Source organism: Sciurus carolinensis, chromosome 3 (genome assembly GCF_902686445.1).
Source record: "Sciurus carolinensis chromosome 3, mSciCar1.2, whole genome shotgun sequence".
NCBI lineage: Eukaryota > Metazoa > Chordata > Mammalia > Rodentia > Sciuridae > Sciurus > Sciurus carolinensis.
This window is the reverse complement of record NC_062215.1, coordinates 5,768,897-5,795,716: the sequence shown is the minus strand read 5'-3', so window position 1 is coordinate 5,795,716 and position 26,820 is coordinate 5,768,897. Positions and strand designations below refer to the sequence as shown.

Sequence of the window (26,820 nt, the reverse complement as noted above, 5' to 3'; positions counted from 1 at the left end):
AAATCATCTTCAGCACTCTCTCACCTCAGAAGTGTATGACCTTTCCATCCTGGAGGGTGTTTAAGCATACTGAGGTGTTTCTCCAGTGTGTGTGTGAACAAATATAGTACCCACTTTTTTCTGCTATCTGTACTGTGGTATAAAACCTGACTCAAACTGTGTGTGTGTGTGAGAGAGAGAGAGAGAGAGAGAGAGAGAGATTGACTCTTAAATGGCTTACTGAACAATTAAAGATAGAAGCTTTGCCTCTCAAACAGGGATGAGCATTTTTATGAAGAGAACTTGGTTTTCATTTTCACATACTCAGATTTCTGGGATGATCATGAGGACTCGGGTGCTGTGAAGTCTCTGCAGGATGCAGGTGTAGGTCTGAATTAGGTCCCTGAGGACATGGGAGCTGCCATCACATCACTGTGTCTTTTATCAGGTTGAATATAAACCTTAGAGAGTTCCCTTGGAGATGAAAAAAGGGTTTGGGAATGTATTATGGTGGTAACAGTGAGCTTTGAAACTTTTTGTTTTGTACTGGGGATTGAACCCAGAGCTTTGTGCTTATGAGGCAAGCACTCTACCAATTGAGCTATATCCCCAGCCCCGAGCTTTGAAACTTTGAGCAAAAATTCAAGGTCTAAAGCTGTTCTTAAAAACAAATTAATGGAGAATGAAGAACAAAGAATTTTGGAAGGTGTGGAGGAAAATGGGATGGGAGAGGGTGGGAGGTGGAAAGATAGTAGAATGAAACAGACAGTATTACCCTATGTATATGTATGATTACATGAATGGTGTGAATCTACATTGCGTACAACCATAGAAATGAAAAGTTGTTTCCCATTTGTGTACAATGAATCAAAATGCAGTCTTTAAAAATAAAAAGATTTTAATAAAAAAACAAAAAACAAAAAAACACTAAAAAGAACAAAAGCAATGGTAAGAATCCATGGAACTGTTAGGACAGAGAAGGGGGCCAGGGAGCTTCCACAAGTGGAACTATTCCTAATGGATAGGTCCACTTATTTGCGGGGAGACAAATTAGAGGGCAGGCAGGTTCTCCCACTTCCCTTCCCACACATAGCTCCTTCCCGCACCATCCAGGACCTCATGTGCATGTGGAAAGCTGGACCAAAGGCACGTTTGCCCAGGTTCTCTCCCTCATTAATCTACCCCTTATTTGCACATACCAGTCAGTCCTGGGAGGAGGGAGTTCTAAAGAAGAGGCCTGAACAGGCTCTGGAAATGGACTCAGGATAATTTTGGGATCCCAGATACCTGGAGGACAGGCACAGGTACATTACCTTAGCAGTGTAGTCTCCTTACTTCTTACTCTGTGGGGAAGGGTGCAGTTGGAGGAGAGCCAGAGCAGGGACTCTGGTGTCCCAGCTCTCAGGACAGAAAAGGACAGATGAGGTAGCCAGGTTCGACAAAGAGAGGGGGAAGTGGCCCAGGTCTGACTACAGCATCATGGGACTCATCTCAGGAGGTGGGTTTTGGGCTATAAGACGAGCACTCTCACCCGAGTAAAAAGTGGTCACTATACCACCTGTGAGCAGAGCCAAGCTGTGTTGATGACAACGAGCAGTGTGGTCTCAAGCTGTCGCCCTGAACAAGCACCGTCCTCTCCTCCATGTCAGTGGATGGCAGAATCACCCACCTTACTACACACACAGGAAAAAAAAAATTAATGGATTTCTCCATCTACTGGGAAGGACGTTGGTGTGGAGGACAGCAGCTACATGGCTTCCAGCACCTTGACTAAACCTCAGATGCAGGGTCTTCTGGCCAAGGGACTGGGGTTTCATATTGGTGGGGCATTCACAGTTACCCTGGGGATTGCAGCTCTCTGTAAGTTTGGTGTGGCTGAATCAAGAAAGAAGGCATATGCAGATTTCTACAGAAATTATGATTCCATGAAAGATTTTGAGGAGATGAGAAGGGCTGGTATCTTTCAGAGTGCAGAGTGATTTTGGAATATAAAGAATTTCTTTGGATTGAGGTCCTTAGAAGTTTGTACTGACTTGTGCTCCTCAACTATAAAACATGAATACGTGGGCTAAGGAATAGTTTTTCTTGGTAAATAAACAACTAACGAATACAAAGAAAAAAAAAAAATACCCAAAAAACCAAACCAAACAAAAAACAAAAACAAAAACAAATTAATGGCTAGGCACGGCGACACATGCTGGTAATCCCAGGGACTCAAGAGCCTGAGGTAGGAGGATAGCAAGTTTGAGACCAGCCTGAACAATTTAGTGAGACCTTGTTCCAAAATAAAAAATAGCAAGGGCTGGGGATGTGGCTCAGTGGTACAGCACTCCTGGGTTCAATCATCAATACCAAAACCAAGCCCAAACAAATGAAGAGACCTGCCTGCCTTCCAGGGACCCATTCATTTCTAGCTCCTTCCTGTGGCTTCCTGGGTCACCTAGCCTGGCCTCTACCTGGTGAACCAGCATCTTCTTGGGCTCCCTCATCTCTTCCTCTCTGCACAGACCTTTCTGGAGGTCGGTGCTGTCTCACCTGCTTGCCTGGCATATGCTCCTTTCATAGAGTGCTTTTCCGGTTCTGCAGCCATCACGCCTGCCTGGCTGGTCTTCCTCAACCTCTAGCAGCCAGGAGCTGCTGCCCCACATCAGATCATTGCTTAGCTGCTTTCTTTGCACATCATAAGACTGGGAAGGTGGCACCGTGGGCCTTGTAGCGTTTGGGACATACTGTTGTTGTTTCTTTAATATATGTTTTAGTTGTTGATGGACCTTTATTTTGCTTATTTATTTATATGCAGTGCAGAGAATCGAACCCAGTGCCTCACACATGCTAGGCAAGTGCTCTATCACTGAGCCACACCCCTAGACCAGGACATACTATTCTTAATTCAGATAATACTGTGGAGCAGCACGTCCGTTTCAGGAACTATTCTAGGGAAGTAACAGTGGCTGAATTCCTGCCCTGCAGGGCTTACAGTCCAATGGGGGAGCCTGAGCAAGAGGCAGCATACAGGCAAGAAGAAATTTGTGCAAGCTGGGTGCAGTGGTTTATGCCTGTAATCCCAGCTGCTCAGGATGCTGAGGCAGGTGGGTCACAAGTTCAAGGTCAGCCTCAACTTAGCAGAGTCCTAAGCAACTCAGTGAGATCCTGTCTCATAGTAAAATATAAAAAGGGCTGGGATGTGGCTCAGTTGGTTAAGCACCCGAGTTTAAACACTGGTACACGTGGCTAACCACACATCACTTACATATTTACCTGCCAGCACTGAGCACACAGCTCTGTGTACCCACACTGAGGCTGGGCATATGGTGCAGTTGACTGGATAGCAGGGAGCTGGGCTGAGTGATTGGGCAGTCTCCACCCAGCTTCCTACTTCCTAAGCTAATGTGAACTTGGTCTCTTGGTTTTCCAAGGTTCTGTTCTGGGCACTACAGCACATCAGGAGATCTGTGATGCTCCTTGACAAGACTAATGAAAGGCTTTGGAGTAAACACATAGGGTGAGCACTGCGCAGCTGCTTTCAAGGGCCTACAAACCCAGCTAGACTCTGTCCTTGATGCAGGGGGCTGCTCAGGTACCTTCTGAGCTGCCTCCAGGAACTATGCCCACCCCACATTTACACCATCCCACCTGCCCTGTAGGCCTACTTTTTTTTTGGTGCTGGGGATTGAATCCAGTGCCCTGTGTATGTAAACATATATATGTTCTACCACTGAGCTGTGTCTTCAGCCCTACTTTCCTATTAATAATTGCCCAAATAGTCAGGCGGGGTGGTGCATGCCTATAATCCAAATGACTCAGGAGGTCAAGGCAAGAGGATTCCAAGTTGGAGGCCAGCCTTGGTAATTCAGCAAACCCTGGATAAAAAAATAAAAGACAGGGCATGTAAAGTACCCCTGGGTTCAATTCTTGGTGAGAGGGGGAAAAAAAAAAAAGGTAGGAACAGTGGCACATCCCCATAATCCCAGCAGATTGGGAAACTGAGGCAGGAGTTCAAAGTCCACTGAGCTGCATCCCCCTTTTTATTTATTTACTTATTTGCGGTGCTGGGGACTGAACCCAGGGCGTTGTGCTTGCAAGGCGAGCATTCTACCAACTGAGCTATATCCCCAACCCCCTTTTTATTTTTTGATATAAGGTCTTGCTGGCCTTGAACTTCTGATCCTCCTGCCTCAGCTTCCTGAGCTGGCCTTCAGGTGTGAACTACCACACTCACCACTATGCTTTCTAAACTCTAATTCTGGAGAATTAAAAAATAAGGCTGTTGGAGACCCAAGATCAGTGCTGCCTATGGATGGGCCAATCCAGTCTTGAGAGACTCTCAGTGCTTTTTCTCAGGTGGGATATACCATGCGTGCCTTTATAAAACTGCCTGTTTTTAAAGCTTTGAGTACTAAGCAGGCTAATCAATACCACTATCATTTATCAGTGCTGCTGGCACATAACGAAAAAAATCAGCTGTCTTTTTTGTGCTCTCCAGATGTCCTGGAATCTGAGGGTGGGGTTGCTCTACAAGCCTGTATTATTAAGAAGCCCTCCCCCAGAATTCTGAAGAACAGTCAAGTTTGGGCATCAGTTCCCAAGAGGCCTGAGAGACCCACTGGCTCACCAAGGGCAATGTAAACTAGGTGAGCTGGAGAGATGGGATCCAAGAGTCCTGACTTCCTGACCTGAATGAACCCTTACAGTTTTAAATGTTTAAGTAAAGCAGGGGGAAAAAAGATACAGAGTGAAGAATTCATTGTATGTTTATTATTCACAAGAATTCATTGTATGTTTATTATTCACAGTTAATCACTACCTACCAAATGCTATCCGCAGAGTTAAAGGATTAAGTACATAGGTCTTTTTATTTAAACACTGATTTTTTTTAAATATATACACACAAAACTTAGTTCAGCAAGGCTTCATGATATACACCAATTTCAAAATAAAACAATCAAATGGTCCAGGTGTAGAATGCCAGAGATTCCTCATATCATAAGTGGGGAAAGGAAGAGCAGAAGGAGAGGGAGCCAGGAGAGGTGAGGACTGCTCGGTCCGGAAGAGTCGCCGCCTCCTGGGCCTCAAGGCTCTCCAGGCCAAGTCCATTTCCACAAGCAGAGTCCAGTGGAGACCCACCAACCCCTGGGAACCCAGAGAGCAAAGGCCGCCAACTCCTGGGGAGAGGAAGAGAAGTGGCCTTGTTTGCACTGAGAAGGGCGACTGTGTGGAGTTTACAGCACACTGCTACGAGGGACCGAGAGTCGGCAGAAGTAGACAGAGCGCTCTGTGTGGCCTGGCCTTCCTGTCTGCCCCACTTCATCTTCCTCAACTCTTCCTGCTTCAAGGGAAGGGGTGTTGGGAACAGGTACAAACACAGTCTTCTGTGAAGGACACATGAATGCCAATTCTGCTTCCTGCCACTGTCCCAGTGCCTACTTTGAAGATCAGGGGACACATAAGTGAAAGCCAGGACCTAAATCTCACAGCAAGAAAAACAAAAAGTGAATACTCTGGATTCTCACCCCATAGGCATAAGGTTGGACCTGTGGTGACTGAAGAAGAGTGGCTTAGGTGCCATTTTCTCCTCTGCCTTCCCTGTGTGCAACCTGTTGGCTCCAGGAGTTTGAGCCTGGGAGACTCTGGGGACCTGGAGGTCAAGCACTATGCTGCCCTTGCAGCCAGATGTGCCAGGCATGTTGGATCAGCAGCTGCTCAATTGCCCACGGCCAGCATCCCTCCACTCCCAGGGGCTCGCAAGGACTGAAGCTAAGCCACAAACACCCCTGGTGCGGTCCAGGAAGGACACACACGCCTCCAGTTCTACTGACTCCTTTTTCTACCCTGTTTTCCCCTTTCCTGAGGGAAAACCGTTTACACAGAGTAGGGGACAAATTGGCTGAAAAGCTCTGGACTGTTTTTTAACTTATTTTAAAACAAAACAAAAAACACCACTCCTAAGCAACCCTTGAAATAAGGAAAAAGGCACTATGAAGAAACAACACCCTCAATGACACTGGGAACGAAGGGAGACAGGCGCAGGTTTGCAGTCTGACTTTTTCAGGAAGCCATGGGCAGGTGGTGGGCCTCCCTCAGACTCTAGTTCCAACTCTGATGAAATACCTGGGGAAATCCAGTAGGGTTGAGCTGTCGCCCTCAGGCCCTCCTCTGGCAGAGGTTCAACAACAAAGGCCCCAAGATGCCCTGCCAGCTCCTCCTGTGTGTATGTGGAGGACACTCGCTGTTCTTTCAGTCATTTCCACTAAGACAGACATTTTGCATAGAGAAAATACAGCCCACGTGGTTTCTTTTCCTTTATTATTGGCATCAGCTGGGACTATATGAGCCTTAAACGTCATGCACCGAAGGACAGAGAAAAAGGATGAAAAAAGACATAGGAGGGAAACAGGAGCAGCGGTGAGAATCTGTAATAAAAACTCTTCTTAATTCAATAGGTAAGTTTTGGCATTTTGATATCCAACACCCCCACCCACCCCCCAAAGTTCCAACCAAAGTGAGAGGGTCACCAGTGTGACCTAGCCAGGTGTTCCGAGCTCCCTCACAGGCTACTGTTACAGGCAGCTTGTGGGTGTAATTCTTTTGTGTTTTCAATTTCTTTAAATAATCTCTTCTTGATTCTTAGACGTTCCGATTCACGGGGGTAACATAATTTCGGGGAAACATGCCGGTCTGCCCGTGGCAAGCCCCCTTCCACCAGTTGGGGTCTGAGTTATCCATGACGTGGATGAAGTCTCCCCGGCGGAAGCCCAGCTCACCGTCCTCTTGGGGGTCAAAGTCAAAGAGGGCCTGGACGTACGTTGGCTGCTGCAAAAGAGGAACAGGGAAAACACACACGACATTCCTGATCCCGCCAGCAGCCCCACAGGCCTGACTGCTTACAAGAGGGAATCAATGTGCGTAAATCCTCAGGTTTCCTGAAGTAGCCGCACATCCTTCCCCATTTATTCTTTCTTTTTCTTCTTTGGTACCAGGGACTGAACCCAGGGACGCTTAGCCACTGAGCCACATCCCAGCCCTTTTTATGTTTTTGAGACAGGGTCTTGCCAAGTTTGCTTAGGGCCTAAGTAGCTGAGGTTGGCTTTGAACTTGTGGTTCTTCTTCCTCAGCCTCCCATTACTGGGACTACTGGCATGCACCACCATGCCCAGCTTATTCTTACATTTCCTAGGTTTCCCTAAAATGGGTTTAGTGTAATCTTTCACCGATGCTCAAAGAACACCAAGGCTTATCTCACTGTTGGCAGCCCAAGCATCACTTCGAGTAGGAGCAGCAGGTAGGATTGCAGGGGGTGAGGTTGGGTTTTGTTGGCGGACTGTAAAATCTTTTCATTCCTATCACTTAAGGTTTTATAGGGTTAAAAGGGTGAAACTAGCTATAACTTGTGGCTGGGACATTAGAAGTAGGAATGAGTGTGGACCCCAGTCCCCAACAAGTATGATCTTCTTCACAATCTGCTTTCAGGGACAACATCTAAAAGCGTGTTAAAGACTGTGTCCTTAGAGAGTCAGGTGGCATACTAGCAATACTGTCTCAAAGAGGTGTCTCTGGAAAAGGCAAAACCATCTTATTTCGAACTACAGATCTTCAACATGAACTAGCGGTGAATGATGTGCACAGAAGCCCCAGAAGTGTCCCTCTGGAGGGCACCTGCCAGACATAATCCCAAGCTCTCTTGTGGGAGCTCAGGCTTACCTGTGGCACCTGCTCTATGTCCCGCAGGAATATTTGCTGGTTTCTGGACACGGATGTCGATCTGTGGTAATCTACCAATTCGTTCAAAGAATTGAACTTCACCACCCAGAGGAAATACTTTCCAGCTCCATCCCGGAGCACCTTGAAGTGCTGCACGTCATTTCCAAACCTGGGGAGCAGGCAGAACACACGTGAACTGGTCAGAGCACTGACCTGGCTAGTCAGGGGCTGTCTGCCCATGGAGGTGTGGAGAGAACCTCTTTTCTAGCAATATTTCTCACTGGGCCCCAGGCTGGAGAAAGGTGGGACAGTCACTGAGCATCCTTGGTACCTCCTGTGACAGGGTTACCAGGAACACGAAGAGTCCTCATAGACAGGGAGAACCTTACCCACCAGTCTGACTCAAGATGCTTGCAAGATAAAAAGAGAATATCCTTGAAGGCTCCTCAAAAGTCTAGGAATGGAACTACTATATGCTCCAGCTATAGCACTTTTTGGTATGGAGGAATGGATAAGAAAATGTGGCATATATTCATAATGGAGTTTTATTTAGCCATAAAGAAAAATGAAATTATGTCATTTGCAGGAAAATGGATGGAACTTGAGACCATGATGTTTACATGAAATAAGTCAAACTCCAAAGATTAAGAGTTGTAGGTTTTCTCTCATATGTGGAAGCTAGAGTGATAAAAGGAAAAGAAAGGAAGGTATGGGTTGTCTCATGAAATGAAGGGAGATCAGTAGAGTAGAGGAAAGGGACCAGAGGGAGGGAGGATGGGCGGGAAGAACACAGGGGAATGATGTTGGTCAAATTATATTGTGTGCATGTATGACTATCTAAACAAAACCACCATTGTGTACAACCATAATGCGCCAATTAAAAAAGGGGGGGGGAGTGATGTCCTAACCTACCACATACTTGTGCCCTGTACTGTACCAAATAACAGAGCCCTTACAAGGGCTGCTGTGACTTAACTTCCTTTTAAGTAAAAATAATTAAAATGTGATATGACATTTTAAAACTAGAAAAGATGGGATAGGAAATAAAGTGAGGGATCAGAAATATTTCCAATAGTTCTCTTGTAACTGGGAATAGTTCAAAGCTATATTTTCCATTCAAGAATTTTGGTTTACTTTCCCTTTTCCATGAGAAAAAGGATATGCTGGGACAATAAAATAACTTCTCCATCACCAGATAATATGCTTCCTTTTGCACTGTCAAAAACTGCTTGTGTGTGACTGGTACTGACCTATAGGGCCTGTCATAGTGACATCTGGCTAGAACAGAAGCTGAGCAGGACTCTGCTATCCTGCTGGGTGCCATGCCCTCAAAAGGCCCTCCATGCATTTATTCAATGAATGAAGGTGGTTCTCTTGTCTTAAGAGCTTCAAGAAACCAAACACTGCCCAAAGATAATCCAGCAGGTGGCAGCACTGAGCTTCAAGCCAGGGCGCTTCAAGCCAAGCACCTGCAATCAGCACAGGACATACCTCAGGGGTATGTCCCAAGACACTCAGTGGATGCTTGAAACCATGAACAATATGAAATTCTATACATGTTTTCCTCTCTACATACACACCTGTGATAAAGTTTAATTTTTAGTGAGATTAAGAACAAAATAAGTCACAATATGACGTAACAAAAGTTATTTAAAACTTACGAGTCATTTTTTTCTGGAATTTCCCATTTAATATGACTGCAGCTGACCTTGGGTAATTGAAACTAAGGAAGGTGAAACTGCAGATAAAGGGTGACTACTATATTGCTTGTGTGTGTGTGTGTGTGTGTGTGTGTGTGTGTGTGTGTGTTAGTTACAAGGGATGAAACAAACCGCCTGGGTTCTGGACATGCTAGGCAAGTATGCCACTCTGAGTCACATCCCAGCCCTTTATAATTTTTGAGACAGAGTCTCCCTACATTGCCCAGGCTGGCCTTTAACTTTCGATCCTCCTGCCTCAGCCTCCCAAATCATTAGGATTACAGGCAGGTACCACTATGCCCTGCTCAACCACAGTATTTTAAATTACTGACTAAACATCTTGAAACCAGAGAAATATCTCAGAGACTTGGTATTTCTTGAATTCCCTTTGCAAAGATGTTTGTGTTGTTAAGCATAGTTATGACATCTGCTACATATTTTATTTCTGAAACAATAGATATATTAGCTCCTTAATTTTTTTTTTGTGGGGAGGGGAGGAATTGGGGATTGAATTCAGGGGCACCTGACCACTGAGTCATAACCCCAGTCCTATTTTGTATTTTAGTTAAAGGCAGGGTCTCATTGAGTTGCTTAGCACCTCACTAAGTTGCTGAGGCTGGCTTTAAACTCTCAATCCTCCTGCCTCAGCCTCCCAAGTCACTGGGATTATGGACATGTGCCACCATGCCCCGCCCTTAACAGATTTTTTTGATAAAAGGAATGGTTTGCAGTAGGAATGTGTGTAGTGATTGGTGAACAGGCAACGCAGCTCAATGCTGACAGTCCTGGTGGCTCTGGTTGCCACTTGTCACCTTCATCCTAAACTGCTTAATTTCCACATGGGTCAACACAAAATGTAAAGAAAACATTATTACTCAGGAGGTCAAGAAAGAAGGATCAAAAGCTAGAGGCCAGACTAGGCAACCTGGTGAGACCCCAAATCAAAAACTAAAAAGGGCTGGAGTATGGAGATGCATGTGATTACTGTATCACAGTTTTCATATATTGGGAATAAAAACTGTATTGTAAGTGTATTTGTGAGGTATTGCAAATATCACCTGAAACCTCTCTTATCATCACTTAGAAAAACACCACCACTGCTGGACGTAGTGGCCACGTCTGTAATCCTAGCTACACGGGAGGCTAAGGCAGGAGGTTGGCAAGTTCAAGGTCAGCCCAGGCACCTTAGTGAGACCCTACTTCAAAATAAAAAATAAAAAGGGCTGCAGATGTAGCTCAGTGTAAGAGTGCCCCTGGGTTCAAGTCCCAGTAATCCCACCCCACAAAAAGGAAAGTAATCTATAATAAAACAGTGATTTGCATGTTTAACCTAGATGTTTCTCTGTATGTAAATGATGAAGCGATTTGTACCATTTCCTTGGGAGTTTCCTATAATAATATAGGAAGTAGAAAAGGAATAAAAATAAAAAAATATGGAAATGACGATTCAAAATCCTTACTTCACAGGTAAGGTGTGATTTTCACACTCTTTAAAAGTTCCAGTTTATACACCATGATTCCCAAGGTGAGACTCCTTTCGTCCCCATTCCCTGATTAACAGGTCTGCTGGGGAAAGCAAAACTCCAAATCCCTCATGATGAGAGGGTTTTTATTTTATTTATTGATTGATTGTACCAGAGACTGAATCCAGGGCTGCTTAACCACTGACCCACATCCCCAGTCCTTTTTTATCTTTTATTTTGAGACAGAGTCTTACTAAGTTGCTTAGGACCTTGCTAAGTTGCTGAGGCTGGTTTTGAACTTGCAATCTTCCTCCCTCAGCCTCCCCAGTTGCTGGAAATACAAGTGTGTGCCACCACGTCCAGCTCTCAAAGTGACCTTTTGAAGTTACTGTGAGAGGCTAGGATGGGGCCGGTAGAGGTAAAATGGCTTTCTGGTAAAGGCAAGTAGAAGCAGCTGAAGCGGCAACCAGTTATTTCATTATGGAGTGGCAAGAATTCCAGCAACGGCAAGAAATGAGAGTGGTCACGACTGGGGAAAACAGGCCAGCAAGTACTGTCTGAGGGGGACTGCTCCTCAGTTCCACTGGAACATCTAAGCTAGTGTTGATAGAACCAAGTTTTATGAGGAACTAGACATTAGGAATTTTTTTTTTGGGGTGCTGGGGATTGAACCCAGGGCCTTGTGCCTACAAGGCAAGCACTCTACCGACTGAGCTATCTCCCCAGCCCCTAGACGTTAGGATTTTAATGTAAAAGTAAAAATACTGATTAGGTTAAACCTCTACCAGTTTGTATGTAGCCAGACACCTGACCAATGGCCTCATGATTTAGTGAGTCAGACACAGGCTTCCGGCAACTGCAGCAGGAAATACTTACTTGACGGAGAGGGAGAAATCCCCAGGAGCACTCTCACTCTCTCGGATTAGAAAGGCCCCATCATGCCGCTGTTTGCTAAGCATTTCTTCTGCCTTGGCTCTGGGGATTTTGCCAAAAAACCACCTAAGGAAGGAAGGCAAGCCGGTCAACATCTGTTTCCCCGCAAAGAAATGGGATGTCCAGCCTTAAATGTGAGTAAAATACCTCTTGCCAGAGGAAGGGACTTACCCTTTACCCTCTGTCTCACTGTGCCAAGACAGGAGGACATTGGGTTGGGTCCTTCCTAAGAGATGGACTTTCAAATGGCTTCACCCCATCCACTTCCTAGAAAGTGACTCATCAAGGCACTATCAAAGGCCAATACTCTTTCTATAGAGGAAGACACTTGAAAATGGGCCTTCCAAACCAAAGTCCATCAATCCCCGAATGACTAGTCAGAAAGGTGTCCAGAAGAATCCCAGGCCTATGGACAAATGATCCAGGCTTGTTGTGGGCAACAATGACACTTCTTGTAGTCAATAGATAAAACTGCAGCTCTGCCTCAGCAGGAACAGGGATACAGGGGAGGGGAGGAAATTTGGAAGGCCCAGAACTCAGTGGTGGGCTAATTCTGTTCTGAGTCCAAAGAGAGATGGTTCAGGCTGTGAGAGGGCAGCCTCTACCAGTAATGAAGGTCAGCATTCCTCTCAGGACCTTTCTCTGAGTCACTGCACAGTGTTCAGCTTTCAAAAGCCCCCAGGAAGGGGCTGGGAATATAGCTCAGTGGTAAAGCACTTGTCTAACAAGCTTGAAGTACTGAGTTCAATCCCCAGCACCACATAAAAATAAATAAATAAAATAGAGGTATCATGTCAATATATAACTAAAAATCTTTAAAAAAAAAGTATAGTAAAGTAATGAATATGAATTAAAACAGCCTACATATACATGGAATGCAAATAAAAAGACTTCTTGGATCCCCTCGAGCAACAACTGCTGGCAGCTATATATATTTCTAGACCTTTCTTTATGGGCATGAATCCACTTATGTTGCAGTGTTTTCTTGTCCTAACTTAAAATGAACTCAATTTCATTTTCAATTTAAAAGAAAATCATAGTGAAGTGTAAATTACAATATAGAAAAGTACTCAAATTTGAAGTTTTATAATTAAACACATCTTTGTTATAAAAATCTAGATCAAGAACTGGATAATTAGTTTGAAGATCATTTCGCTAAACAAAGATTTCTTGTGTATCTGCTCCTATCTCATGAAATATTTGTATTCTCTTTCTGAAAGACGTCCGGTGCAGAAGGGACATCATGCTAGCAATAACCACAATGCATTTTACTGTGTTTATAAAGTTGATAAGCTTTATTATTTATAGTACTAAGAACTGAACCCCAGGGCACTTTACTGAGCTACATCCCCATAAATAAAGTTTTTTGAGACGAGTTTTCACAGGGCACAGTGACACATGCCTGACGTCCCAGCGACTTAGGAGCCTGAGGCAGGAGGATCACAAGTTCGTGGCCAGCTCAGGCAACTCTGCAAGACCTTGTCTCAAAAAATATACTTAAAAAATAATATAAGGGCTGGGATTGTGGCTCAGGGGTAGAGCACTTGCCTAGCATGTGTGAGGCACTGAGTTTGGTTCTTACTGCACGTAAATAAATAAAAATAAAGGTTCACTGACAAGGTTTTTTTTGTTTGTTTGTTTTGTGGTGCTGGGGATTGAACCCAGGGCCTTGTGCATGTGAGGCAAGCACTCTACCAACTGAGCCACATGCCCAGCCCCTAAAAAAAATTTTTTAAAACAATATAAAATAAAAAGGGATGGGGTATAGCTCAATGGTAAAGTGCCTCAGCTAAATTCCCAGTGTCAAAAAAAAAGAAAAGAAAATGAGGGTAAGGGGAGGGAGGGAGGGAGACTGAATCCCGCTAAATATCCTAGGCAGGCCTCACTTATTTACTATTTGCTATTCTGAGGATGGAACTCAGGCCCTTGTACGTGCCAGGTAAACTACCACTGAGCTACACACCAAATATGACAAGCTTCCGTTGAACTATGTGCCTCTAATGTTCTACAAATTTTTAAAAAGATGGGTCTGTACTAAACCAGAAATAGCAAGGGAGAAAGTCAAGGGAAGGAGAGATTCATTTTCCAATTTAATGATTTATAGCATACCATAGGCTCCTGTCTATAGGTAGTTACTATGTGGATCCACTCCCAGAATACACAACTCTTGCCACAGCACTAATGCAACAATTGTTTTGTGGTTTGTGTTTAATGTGCTAATGCAAATGCTACACTATGCGAGGTGTACTTTCATTTTATATTTCCCTTTTCCTCTCTGACAAATAAAGGGGGAAGGAAGGAGAGGCCTCATCTCTGTATTTTACCAGCTCTCTGAATGTTTAGCCACGTGGCAGTCCCACAGGGGAAGGAAATTGTGCCTGTAAAGTCACAGCTCCACACAGGCACAAGCATGGTCTTTTCTAGAAATATGGCAGGCTTGGAGAAAGAAGAGTTTTGGAATTTTAGCTTTCCTTTTCAGAGCGTAAAGTGGAGGAGCACTGCCTGCCCTTTAGCTGGTCTGTGATTAACAACCCAGCAGAGTTGCCCTTCAACAGTAACTCCGCAGCTCTTTATGTAGGGGGAAATCAAGGTGTGAGGGTGACTTTCCAATCAAGGTTAGCAACTATAACTTCACCAACTTTCCTATCTTTTCCCAACAGAATGATTCAAAATGCTTATGTGGCTGGGCATGGTGGCATATGTCTGTAACCCCAGCTACTCTGTGATCCCAGCTACTTGGGAAGCTGAGGCAGGAGGATGACAAGTTTGAGGCAAGCCTCAGCAATTTAGTGAGAGCTTTTCTTGAAACAAACAAACAAATAAATTTAGGGCTGGGGATAAAGCTCAGTAAAGTACCCCTGGATCCAGTCCCTAGTAATCACACAAAAAGAAGAAAATAGAAATGATCCTTTTTGAAGCAGAATTTGGGCCAGTCAAAGAGGGGTGGGTGAGGTGGGAGGTCAGCAGTCTGCAAGGGTCCCCAGAGTCCCACTATGCTGCTGATTAATATAAAGCAGAAAATTCAAAACGCCCATTGCTCTTAGAGCACAATTCCTTCCAATCAAAGCAGGACCACTAACATGGAAGAACAAGCACTTACAGAGAACTATTACCTACCAAACACCATGCTCTGGCACTCTCACAGGGTCACCCAGCATACCAATACAAAACCATGCTGTAAGCACCCTCTCTGAAACCCAGGAAGTGTGGAATCATGGAACACATCTGGCCCAAGGGTTTTAAAGAAGAAGGATTATGGACTTGAAAAGTACTGTATATTTTTGAAGATCACGGATAGGCATTAGTCTAAAATGTATACCATTGCTAATTATTATATTCTCATTATACAACAATTAACATACAAAGTCAACATGCTGAGTTCATTCCCCCAAAAGACAACAATAATGGCACGACATCTGTCACAGTGGTCTCTGTTTTAAAAACAGTATTTGAAACAAGAAGGTGGAGTGGGTCCTGCCTTGGCAGACTGTGAGCCCCACTTACGGGTGTGGTTTCATTTCTATGTAGTTCTTGGGAATGAAGCCATCCTTCCCATTGAGCTCTGCCTTGTACCAGTTCTGATCACATTCTTCATTCAAAACCTGAAAAGATAAAAAAATAAAATAAAAAAAAAACACCAAATCAATCACTCCCTTTCCCCTTTCAAAAAGGTAGCCACAAGACAATTATGCCATCCTTTGGGTTTGTGGAAGGTCTTATGTGAAGTATTAGCCAACCTCTAGAATTCACAGAGATCCAGTCATGGGATTGCCCAAGAGCTTCTCTACTTTTCTGCAAGGATAGGATGTCCACCAAGCAGCTCCACAGTGCTGCTGCTTGCAAGCACGACCACAGGCCCTTGTATGGGAAGGCTACTGACCAAGTATGGAGTCCTGCTCACTTCAACAACCTTCAAGGGTCATGCGTGCTAAGTTCAGGTTAGCTAATGCTGGAAGCACACCAACCAGCACAATTCAGATGGAAGGCTTAGAGATTATGTAATTGATGTAAAAACAGGTCTAGAAAAATGAAATGGCAGGTTGTGGTTGTGGCCTAGCATGCAGGAGGCCCTGGGTTCAATATCCCCAGCAACACACACACACACACACACAAGAAAGTAAGAAGAAAGTAAAGAAAAATGAAATGGCTCAATAAATGCTGGAGACTTAAAAAGCAGGGGTGGGGGGGCACTGTTGGTGCGACTGAAAATTAGAACCACCACCATGGCAATCAATATGCAGGTTCCTCAAAAGCCTAGTCATGAAACCACCATACGACTCTGCCATACTACTCCTTGGTATTTATCCTGAAGAATTAAAATCATCATACTATAGTAATATATGCAGACCCATGCTTATATCACCATAATTCATAATAGCCAAACTACGAAACTGACCTAGGTGTCAATCAATGGATGAACAGATAAAGAAAATGTGGAATATATACAATGGGGTCAATAAAGAATTCAGTCATAAAGAAAAATGAAATCATATCTTTTGCAGGAAAATGAATGGAACTAGAGACCACTAAGCAAAATAAGTGTAACTCAGAAGGTTAAATATCATATGTTTTCTCTCCTATGTGGAAGCTAGAGAGGAAAAAGGAAAACATGGGGACAGATCTCATGAAAATCAAAGTAAGATCAGTGGAGGAAAGGGACCAAGTGGTGAGGAGTGGTGGGGAGTGATACTGGTCAAATTATATTGTTATACTGTATACTGTGTGCATGTACAAACATGTAACAATAAATTCCATTAGTATGTCCAACTAAATGCACCAAGAAAAAAATGGGGGGGGGGGGATGAAATGGCTACCCAAGGTTACAAGGTATTGAACTCTCATACCTAAGAATCACACCTGGATTTTCATACTCCAAATGTATGTTCTCTCCAATGCTGCCTCCTGTGAATTAGACAGGCCAGGTCATGAGACTAATCTGTCTTGTAATAGGAGGAGAGCGCAGAACAAGGTATAAAATACAAAAACACCCTAAGAATTCTAAACTTGCTACACAAGGCAAAGGTCAGAAGGCATAAGTTTGGTATTTTAAAAGAGAAAAGAGAGATGTGATAACTCCAGACCAGTGAGCAAAGGAAAAGTGAACTAGTAAGTGGAGTGGTAGTTAATCTACACTCTATTGCAAAGGTCTAAAAGGAAGCTGATAAAAGTTTTTACAAAATGATTTGAGATGAACAATGCTGTACTCATAGCCAAATTAAAAACTGGAATGCATTAAGGTTTTTGAAGTTGGTGCATTAAGTGACAATTCAAAGTGACATGTAACATTGGAAAGGGCAGATAAGGTTGGATGGTTAGCCAGGCGGTGTTAATGATCATCTAGGCTTGTTCACTTCTGAACAGAAACCTGGACTGAGCTTTACCATATTGGTATTTATGTGTGACACTGGCCAGTCTCCAACCACAGTTGTCAGTCACTGGGTTTAAGCACACGTGTGCAAATAACACGGCAAATCCTAGGAGAGCTGATACACACATACACACACACACACACACACACACACACACACACATACACACATAAAACACATTCATAATTTTTATATCTTCATTTGCAAACACTGAACTGTGCTATGGCCAGCAGAGGTATTTTGTTGTGCATCCAGGAACACTGAGGAGCCAGGCAACATGGCAACCCTGTAATCCCAGTTACTCAGTAAGCTAAGGCAGGAGGATTGTTCAGTTGAGGCCAGCCTGGGCAACTTAGCAAGACTTTTCTCAAAAGCAAAGAAAATAAAAAGAGCTAAGGATGTAGCCTCAGAGTGCCCGTGGGTTCAATACCCAGTATCACAAAAAGGGATGGGGGGCACACTGAGGAGAAAGGTTGAGGAGAGTGCTCTCAATGCCACCATGCCAGCTGCCCATCCCTGCAGCACAGGAGGGGACTCAATGGTCTGTGAGGAGAGAAGCTACTTTCAAAGTTGCTTAAGGCTTGGAATTCTGTTATTAACAAAAAACAAAGAAACACACAAAAAGGCTAGAAGCAAAATGTGGACTACTAATAATCTCATGAAGCATCATCTTACAATAATAAAAATGAGTAGGCTTATAAACCAGAGCTTATCAAAATGTCTTAGGAACTCCTGAACTGGTGAGGTACACACACACTGTTAAAAGTTCTGGGAAGACAGGAAAGCATGGCTGACAAGCTGACTGTGGCCTCATTGGGCACCAAAATGGAATAAGGTAATCATTTAAAAAAGGCCAGTTCAATTTGTGACCAACAGTCTTGCCAGAAAGGACAACTGTGTGTACACTGGGAGCTCCTGGAGACTCGCATTCTTGTTATCTTTACCAAGAAGGAGGTGAATCCCACTAAGAGATGTCTCCCTCTGCCAAATAAATGAAACTCCATGGCAACACCTATACCTGGAACAAATTTAGAACTGTGGTTTTCCTTAGAGCAAAGCTATTAGTTGGTGTTTAATATGATTTTCTATCCCAGAAGGCAGGAAATATGAGGGGGGGTCTCTCCTGGCATAAAAATTTTATTATAATTTTTTTTGATGGATTGTACACAAATGGGGTACAACTTTTCATTTCTCTGGTTGTACATGTTTTTTTTTTTTTTTGTGGTACTGGGGATCGAACCCAGGGCCTTGTGTTTGCAAGGCAAGCGCTCTGCCAACTGAGCTATCTCCCCAGCTCGGGAATATAAAAAAAAAAAAAAAAATTTCTTAGTTGTAGATGGACACAATGCCCTTATTTTGTTTGTTTGTTTTTATGTGATGCTGAGGATCAAACCCAGTGCCTCACACATGCTAGGCAAGTGCTCTACTACTGAGCTACAACAGTCCCAGGGAACTTTTTTTTAAAAAGTGGAACACCAAAGTAACGCCAGAGTATGTGAATGGTTACAATTTTGGTCATCTGAAAGTTTCAGTATCCAAACAACACTTTACCAGACAGGCCAAGGTGTTGCAGGTCTGGCTCTAAATCTCACTCTCAAATTTCAGAAAAGTCTGGTGCTGCTGGAGGCAAAGTGCAGGAGGAAGAGTGAACTTGCTAATTCTGGGCACCGGAGAGTCAGGGACCAGAACTTAACCGCATTACAAAAGAACATTAGCTTTCACATGGACACCATGATGGTGGAACAGCATAACTTAAAAAGATGTTTAAAAGTTGAGTTTTATGGGTTATGGTTGTAGCTCAGTGGTAGAGCACCTGCCTCGCACATGTGAGGCACTGGGTTCGATCCTCAGCACCACACAAAAATAAATAAAAATAAAGGAATTGGGTCCATCTACAACTAAAAAATATTTTTAAAAAACTGTTTTATTCAGATGTTAAGCAAATGAACAGGCAAGGGAGGCTGGAACATGAGTTTGAATAGAACAAGGAGGAGACCAGAGCCTTCCAGGGGTGGGCCTGTGCCCACAGGTCAGTGGTTCTAGATGAGAGCCTGTCACAAATAATGCTTAAAGCCTTGCCAGATAGCTGGGAAACAGGAAGCTGCTTCTGCCACTGATGTCCCACGGAAGACAGCGAATGGCTGGCTCATCCATTGCCTCCAAACAAACGGGTGAGCTCACAACCCAGTTCCAAGGACTGTCTCTAGCCACTGCCTCGCAGCTGCATTTTCTTTTCAGTCTCCACATTCCCTGAGTTATGTATGACTTGGAAGCCACACAGAACACTCGGGTTTAAAGGAAGCAGATTGATCAAGAGATGAGATTATGAGAGGAAGAGCCAAGTTTCAGTGAAGAAAGAACATTCTTTTTTCTTTTTACAAAGACACCGAAAATAATGCTAGCCCAAATCAGGAAGAAATTTAAGAGATAGGAATGAGGTGAGCTTTATGTAGGAAAATTAAAAATAATTCCAGTCAAGAGAAGGGACACGATGGGGAGGCTGGAAGTGCTGCCTAAGTTGTATTTCTCAACGAGGTGCTATGTATGTGGGTGTATTCAGTCTGAAAATTTACTTAACCGTTATGACAGGTGAATTTTCTTTACGTATATCTCAATCTAAGGTTAGAACTGTTCCAGTCAAGACCATATTGTCACATTATGGCTCATTTCACACATAAGAAAATTCCATCAAGGCCCCATACACCTCGGACACAAACTTCACTCTCTCAAAAATATATGGGGAAGCAGGAAAAACATAGTAAGACTTCCAAAGCCCCCATGATGGCAGCTTATCGTTGCTACTCTATGAAAAACAGTAATTCCAAGGAAGAAAGCTCTCTTCACCACAGACCACCCAGAGCACTCAACACGCTCCATTCCCACACTGTGTGCCTCTGGAAACCTCATCACTGCAGCCCCCTTCCCGCAGTCCCAAGCTGAGGCCACGCTAAAGGCAATGCAAGATATTTTCCTTTACACCATAATGTGAAGTTTACTGAATAGTTGAAGAAAAAAAGAAAATCCAGCGATACGAGATGGAGGTCTCAGACCCCATAGGGTCTACCTGACCTGGTGGCAAGAGCCCAGGATGCACTCCAGAGGCCACACCTAAGGGGTCAAATTCAAATCTCACCAGTAATGAATATGGCCCTGAACAAACTACCACTGTTTCTGTTTCCTAGGATACAAAGTGGTGATAATGCTTTATCCTGAAGTAATTAAATGAGAAAAAGTAATAGAAGTATAGCCAACAAACACTGTGATCTTCCTACTTCACAGTATTCCTTTGTTATACATATTGGCAGTCTTAGATCTAGCAACATGTGACAATTCTGGGGGACTGCGTTTTACCTTTCCTAAATTAGTCTTCATAACAGAAGACTGAGATTTTTGTTTTGTTCTGAAAACACATGAAACTTCCATGATTACTTTTTTTTTTTTATTAAAAAAATTTTTAGATGTTGATAGACCTTTATTTTATTCATTTATTTTTATGTGGTGCTGAGGATCCAACCCAGTGCCTCACACTTGCTAGGCAAGTGCTCTACCACTGAGCCAGAAGCCCAGTCCCCCATGATTACTTTAAAATTATTCTTTAATCCCAATGATCTGGGAGGTTGAGGCAAGACGATTGAAGTTCAAGACCAGCCTCAGCAACTTAGAGAGGCCCTGTCTCAAATAAAAAATAAAAAAGGGGAGGGATGTAGCTCCATGGTTACACTGGGCTCAATCCCTGATACCAAAACTCAAAAAACAAACAAACAAAACCCCCACAAAAATAGGTTAGGGTCCCATCGAACTATCCAAAATAGCCTCTAATACTAATGGTTCAACATTTCTTCAAGGCAAAACTTTCAGAGTTCTATCAGCGTGTGAAGGAATTTGTATAAGGGTGTATATGCATGAAAGAACAATTACTTTTTTTTGTTTTTTCCTTTTGGGTACCAGGGATTGAACCCAGGGGCACTTAACCTCTGAGTCATATGCCCAGTCCTGTTTTATTTTGAGACAGGGTCTTGCTAAGTTGCTTAGGGCCTCGCTTAGGTTGCTGAGGCTGGCTTTGAACTTGTGATCGTTTTGCCACAGCCTCCCAAGTTGCTGGGTTATAGGTATGTGCATTATGGCTGGTGAGTAAGAACAATTACATTTTTAAGTTCTTAAGTATTAAAAAATAAAACAAAAACCAAAACGCTATTTTCAGCTAGTTCCTGCATTACAGAAATTCAGCGTAAGGCTGGGGGTGTACCTCAGTGGTACAGCACTTGCCTAGGACACATGAGGTCCTGGATTCAATTCCCAGTACCAAACAAAAACACACAAAAAATTCAACATGAGCCAGTGAGTTTTCTCCAATCCTCCTTTTTCCCTTTCCTTTTCTTCCCACCACCTTCAAATCCCTGCCTTTCTTTTTTTTTGAATCCCGGAGTGCTTAACCACTGAGCCACAGCCCTTCTTTATTTATTTTTGTTATCCCAGGTTTATTGAAAATGTTACAGCATAGCAAAAAAATTCAAACAGCTCCATGTAGTGTTTTGAAATTCATTCCCACAGTAAGCTGAGCAACCTGCAAGTTGTAGTGTGTGCTGAAGTCCAACCGTCAGCATTTCCGTAGTGTCAGATCTACTCCAAAGGATCTCCTGATCCAGAGTGGAAACCTCAGGAACATAATTATCTCTCCTTCCTCCTCCTCCTGAAGCTTGATAGAAGAAGGCCTCTCTGAATTCACAGGGCTTCTCTGAACCTGCTTCATCAGATATGTGACACAGCCTGAGATCTTGCTGTGGAGCTTCTTACTGTGAATAATGGTGATCTCCATGCACACACACTTACTTGTTGGTATGAAGTCGGAGCCCAGGTGCACGTAATGCTTTTTGATGATGACCTGGGCCACCTTCTTCATGGTTTTGGTGCAAATGTAGCAAATGTTGGTGGGTCCTGGTAAGAGAGTCCTTTAAATTTTTTGCTAAGTTGCTATGGCTGGCCTTGAACTTGTGATCATCCTGCCTTAACTCCGAACTGCTGGGATTATAGGCATGTACCACCGTACCCCGCTTACTTTTTAAAGATCATAGGACCCTAGGAACGACCCTCTGTAGGGGTTGGCTAGGGTAACAGTCTGGGAGAGCCATTTAAAATCAGTTTTCTTTAAGTGCCTGTTACATATTTCATTAGAAACTATCAGAATGCTTGTCATCTCCCTTAGTGTGGTTACTGCCTCCATCTGAAGCCACACTGATTCACCATAGACACTGAATAAGTGCCGCACAGTCACCACCCCCATCTGTTACAGGTTTTGTTTAGCATGAAGAAACATCTTGGCTGCACTGCTTGCTATCCTGGGTGCCAACATATGAAAAACACCCACGATGCAGATAAGCCATTATGAACTTTCATAACGAGATGACCAACTTAAAAGGTAGCTGGATAGTGAAGGTCCCTGGTCCCATAGAAACCTCCAACTGCTTATTAAGCACACAAAGAGCAATAGTTCTCAAGTTTGTCCTAGGGTTGGTCTCCATTTTGAATGGTCAAGAGAATATCTCCACAAGGCCACAGCTGAGTGGAAACACACAGAGAACATCTTAACCAGTCAGGCCAGCAGCATACACTTGGCCACTCATGACCAGCATGTGAGAAGAAGCACTCATTAAGTTCAAAAACACTCCTACAAAAAGAGAAAAGAAAAAGAAAACTCTCCTGATTTTGGTAGATTATAAAACTATATAAATACCAAATGTACTGTTTTGTTAAATGATTAAAATCTATTCACTTAGAGTATTTATGTAATGGTATCAAATCAAGAGGATATTTTACCTTTTATGTTGTCACCTCTTAGCAAAAATTTATTATCTATGCCACAAAATGCTATTTTAAGTTCCCCTTGAAATGGGTATTTCTTCTTTGGGATCCAGGAGTCCTAAATCCTTGATTTTTCACAACACTTTCTTTAAAGAATAGGAACCTATTTATCAAACTCTAGGAATTCAAAGAGCATCTGTTGGTCAAGTCTCCCTCTGACCACTAAGGATGAAATGATGAGAGGTTCTAGTGTTTCCTTTTTAAAAAAACTTATAATGATGGCTCAGAAGGCTGAGGCAGAAAGATCACAAGTTCAAAGCCAGCCTCAGCAACTTATCAAGAACCTGTCTCAAAATAAAAAGGGCTGGGCTGGGATGCGGCTCAGTGGTTAAGCACCTCTGGGTTCAATCCCTGGTACCAAAAAAAAAAAAAAAAAAAAAAAAAAGAGAGAGAGAGAGAGAGAAGAAAGGAAGGGAAAAAAACCATTTATCACTTTCTATCTTCTAAGTATTCACACTCAGTTTCAGTTTAAGGGAACATTAGTGTATCAGGAGACAGAGACCAACCCAATGCTCAGGCCTCAGGGATGAAAGTTGAACTAGTTTGACCTCAGTATCCCTTTAGTGCCCCAAATCCTTTCAAATATCACTCCCCCCACCAAAAACAAACAAACAAACAAACCCTCAAGTAGCAGGTTACCTTCTATAGGCCCAGATTATTCTTAGTTAGGCATACGTTTTCATAATTTGGTCATCACCTACTCTGCCCTTACCACCCACTAATTCTCCAAATGAACTCTCAGTTTAGTCAAGCGAGTTGACTCACAACCTCTGAACATACGGTACTTCTCTGTTTCCCCAGGTACAACAGACTTATCTATTTGGATCTTTCATAATTCAAAGCTCACAAACACCTCAGCCACCCTTCCCTCTGCTTTACTTTTTCTTTCAATACTAGGCATCAAATCCAGGGTTGCTTTACTACTAATCTCTAGTCTTTTTTAATTTTTGTTTTGAGACAGTGTCTCGCTAAATTACTGAGACTGACCTGGAACTTGCCATCTCCTGCTTCAGACTCCTAAGTAGCTGGGATTACAGTATACTCCAACATGCCTGGTTTCTGCTTTACTTTTGTAGTATTTAATGGAGGATTACTATCAATAACAATATAATTCAGCTGGGTGTGTTGTTGCACACCTATAACCCTGGCAATCTGGGATGCTGAGAGGATTGCAAGTTCAAGGTCAGCCTGGGCAATTTAGGGAGCTCCTGTCTTCCAATTAAATAAATAAAAATGGACTGAGATTGTAGCTGTTACTCAGTAGTAAAGTGCTTCTGGGTTCAATCCCCAGTACTTTAGGATATCTTCTCTACCACTATTTTGTCCTGTGTGCTGGTGTGTCCTGGCCCCATTCCAAGCTAACCCCAAGTGCTTCAAAGCTGGCTCCATACCCAATTCTCATCTGTGTTCCACACAGCTCTCAGAATGGAATCTGGCATATTTTGAGGGAGTGATCTGTATGTGGGGCTTTGTTATAAGTGATGCATAGAGTATCACAGAACGAGTGGTGCCCAGGGACAACTGAAAGAGCAACATACTCTATATATTCCTTGGTGAGAAAAAAGAACCTCTCAAACTGATCCTAGAAAGAATGATTGTCATGAGTTTGTTCCCTTAAGGAAGGAGAGGCAAAATAAAGGAAGTAACAGAATTAGAAAATCAGTCTTCCTGTAACTTAAGCACCATTGCCAAATGATTGCCATGTGCAGTCCCTCAAGAGAGGGTACACCACATCTATCCCATAAGACTACCTATATGTGCTTTCTCCAAGACAAAGAGGTATACAAGGGTGTGGGTATGAGGGTGGGTGAGTGTGGAGGAAAATTTCAACATGACACAGATAAAAAGAGGCAATATTTTGGCTGGACTAGGAGAGAGGAAGTGTGGCTATTTCTATGTATGTGTCCTACTAATCCCACTCTGGGTGGGTGCTTCCTGGAAATGTAGAGATGCCTGCTTCTGTCTGCATGTTTGACTTAAGACTGACTTTTGCAGGTTGTTTGCTATAGCTACAACTTTTCTAGCAACATTTTAATAGAAGACATTCTGGAAGACCTTGGACTTTTTGATTCTTCCACAGAAGAAGTTTGTTGTAGAGAGAAATGGCTACACACACACACAATTACATTAAAAGTCCAGGACCGTTTGTACATTTTTTGAAAGGGAAAACTTCCTTTGTAATGTTCATATGTGTTGGAAGGTGAACAATTAAGGCGACTGGCTAGGTTGGGCATGGGGTGCATGCCTGTAACCACAGCAAATGAGGAGGCTGAGGCAGGAGGATCCCAAGTTTGATGCTAGCCTCAGCAACTTAGCAATAACCTGTCTCTAAATTAAAAAAAAGGGGGGGGGGGCTAAGGATGTAGCTCATTGGTTGAGCACCCCTGGGTTCAATCCCCAGCAAAAGTGTTGTATATGTGTTGTGGGTATCTCTCTTTCTCTGAGAAATACTTTAGTACTCCAAAAATAAATTGGCACTGGGTTTGATCCTCGGCACCATATAAAAACATAAATAAAGGTATTGTGCTCCTCTACAACTAAAAAAAATTTAAAAAACAAAAAAGAAAAGTTGTTCATGGAATTTAAACAAAACAGGAAAGTAGTTCATACATATGTGATATTACTCCACCTAAACAAATCTAGAGGCAGTGAAACCTAAATGTACAGACAATACTCCCAAATAAACTCTACCAAAGGGGTACAAAGAGCTTCCATTCAAAATTGTTGTCTCTTGTGTGTTTTAACTTACGGAAGGCCTTTCACTTTGGTGGAGAAGGACCACTCTCAGAATATCAGCATTTTAACTGCAGAAGGGGAAGAAAGGGTGGGGTCAGAAAGATAGAGGTAGAATAGTTTCAGGAGAGAAAATCCAGTACATCTGAAAAACACAACAATCATGATGGTCTGTATGGGACCAGCACTGTGCAACCAGAGTGCCAAGCCTGAGGTAGGTGAATTGAGGACTTAAGAGACAGCCCTCTAAGGAGCCTGAAGTCAGTCAAACCACCAGCTGCAGTGCAGTGAGATGCACAACAGGGGAGAGGCAGTTATGGGCTCCATGCCAGTATCAATTCAACAGAAAAGATCTGGACTGCAAACACCAAAGACCACACAACCCCAGTTTAGGGGATAGGAGGAAAATTTCCCAAGGAAGTGTGAACTAGGTTACATTCCCTGTTGTATTTTAGCTCTGCTTGACCTGTGTGTGGAAGGAACATGGTAGACTCCCCAAATTGTTGTCAAGAAAATGGAAGGATGGCCTTTCCTCTTGGCCAAACTTAGTTGCCACTAAATAGAAGACATCTTTTAAGATGAAAAGTAGAACTAATGGTACCAAAACTTCCTAACTGGAAATAACCAAAATAATCTCAAACTACAGCTAACTGTTCAACAATATCTATTTAGCTACTATCTTTTTCATTTTGCTATCAGAAGACTTTTGATCTTAAGTGAAATTTTGCACTCCTCTCAAGAAAAACAGAACAAAATAAAAACTTAAACAAAGCTACCCAGACCAGGCAAACAGTCATTTTCTACACTGACAGGCAAGGTGCTCCCCTTGCTCACTTCCCATTACCTCTGCAGAGAACAGGAGCTCCCAACACCCCTACCCAATTAATGACAACAGGAAGAGTTCATTTAGTCCCATTTAAGACCTCATTGATTCAAAAGGCAAAATTAAGGAACAATTGATTTATAGCTGTCTTGTGACCCAAAAGCCACTTCAGTGAATGTTACTGAAATTAGAAAAAGTTAACTAATCAACACCTTTGTAAGGATCCATGACTTGGAAAAATTCAAGGCCTTTTGGATTCTCAT

The 26,820-nt window shown here is 43.1% G+C and overlaps 2 protein-coding genes and 1 pseudogene across 2 annotated transcripts in view; 1 reads left to right on the top strand and 2 right to left on the bottom strand.

Annotated features, from left to right (window-relative positions):
• The first annotated feature begins 1,730 nt into the window (after positions 1-1,730).
• On the top strand, positions 1,731-1,958 carry LOC124979038 (cytochrome c oxidase subunit 6C-like). The gene has a single exon (XM_047543186.1). It carries the CDS (start codon positions 1,731-1,733, stop codon positions 1,956-1,958), a length of 228 nt encoding a protein of 75 aa, XP_047399142.1.
• A 4,307-nt stretch (positions 1,959-6,265) lies between these two features.
• The window catches only part of Grb2 (growth factor receptor bound protein 2), a 67,840-nt gene continuing 47,285 nt past the window's right edge, over positions 6,266-26,820 (bottom strand). Inside the window, exons 3-6 of the mRNA XM_047545511.1 lie at positions 15,278-15,375; positions 11,717-11,839; positions 7,678-7,846; positions 6,266-6,789 (exon numbers count right to left, since the gene is read on the bottom strand). Of these exons, the coding sequence (XP_047401467.1) occupies positions 6,604-6,789; positions 7,678-7,846; positions 11,717-11,839; positions 15,278-15,375 (576 nt within the window). The 3' untranslated portion in view covers positions 6,266-6,603. The remainder of the gene's footprint in view (positions 6,790-7,677; positions 7,847-11,716; positions 11,840-15,277; positions 15,376-26,820) is intronic.
• Positions 21,653-22,523, bottom strand: LOC124981043 (40S ribosomal protein S17-like; annotated as a pseudogene).

Bases quoted from the DNA above. Each gene is read 5' to 3' on its own strand.
- LOC124979038 (XM_047543186.1), top strand. From the start codon at position 1,731: ATGGCTTCCAGCACCTTGACTAAACCTCAGATGCAGGGTCTTCTGGCC.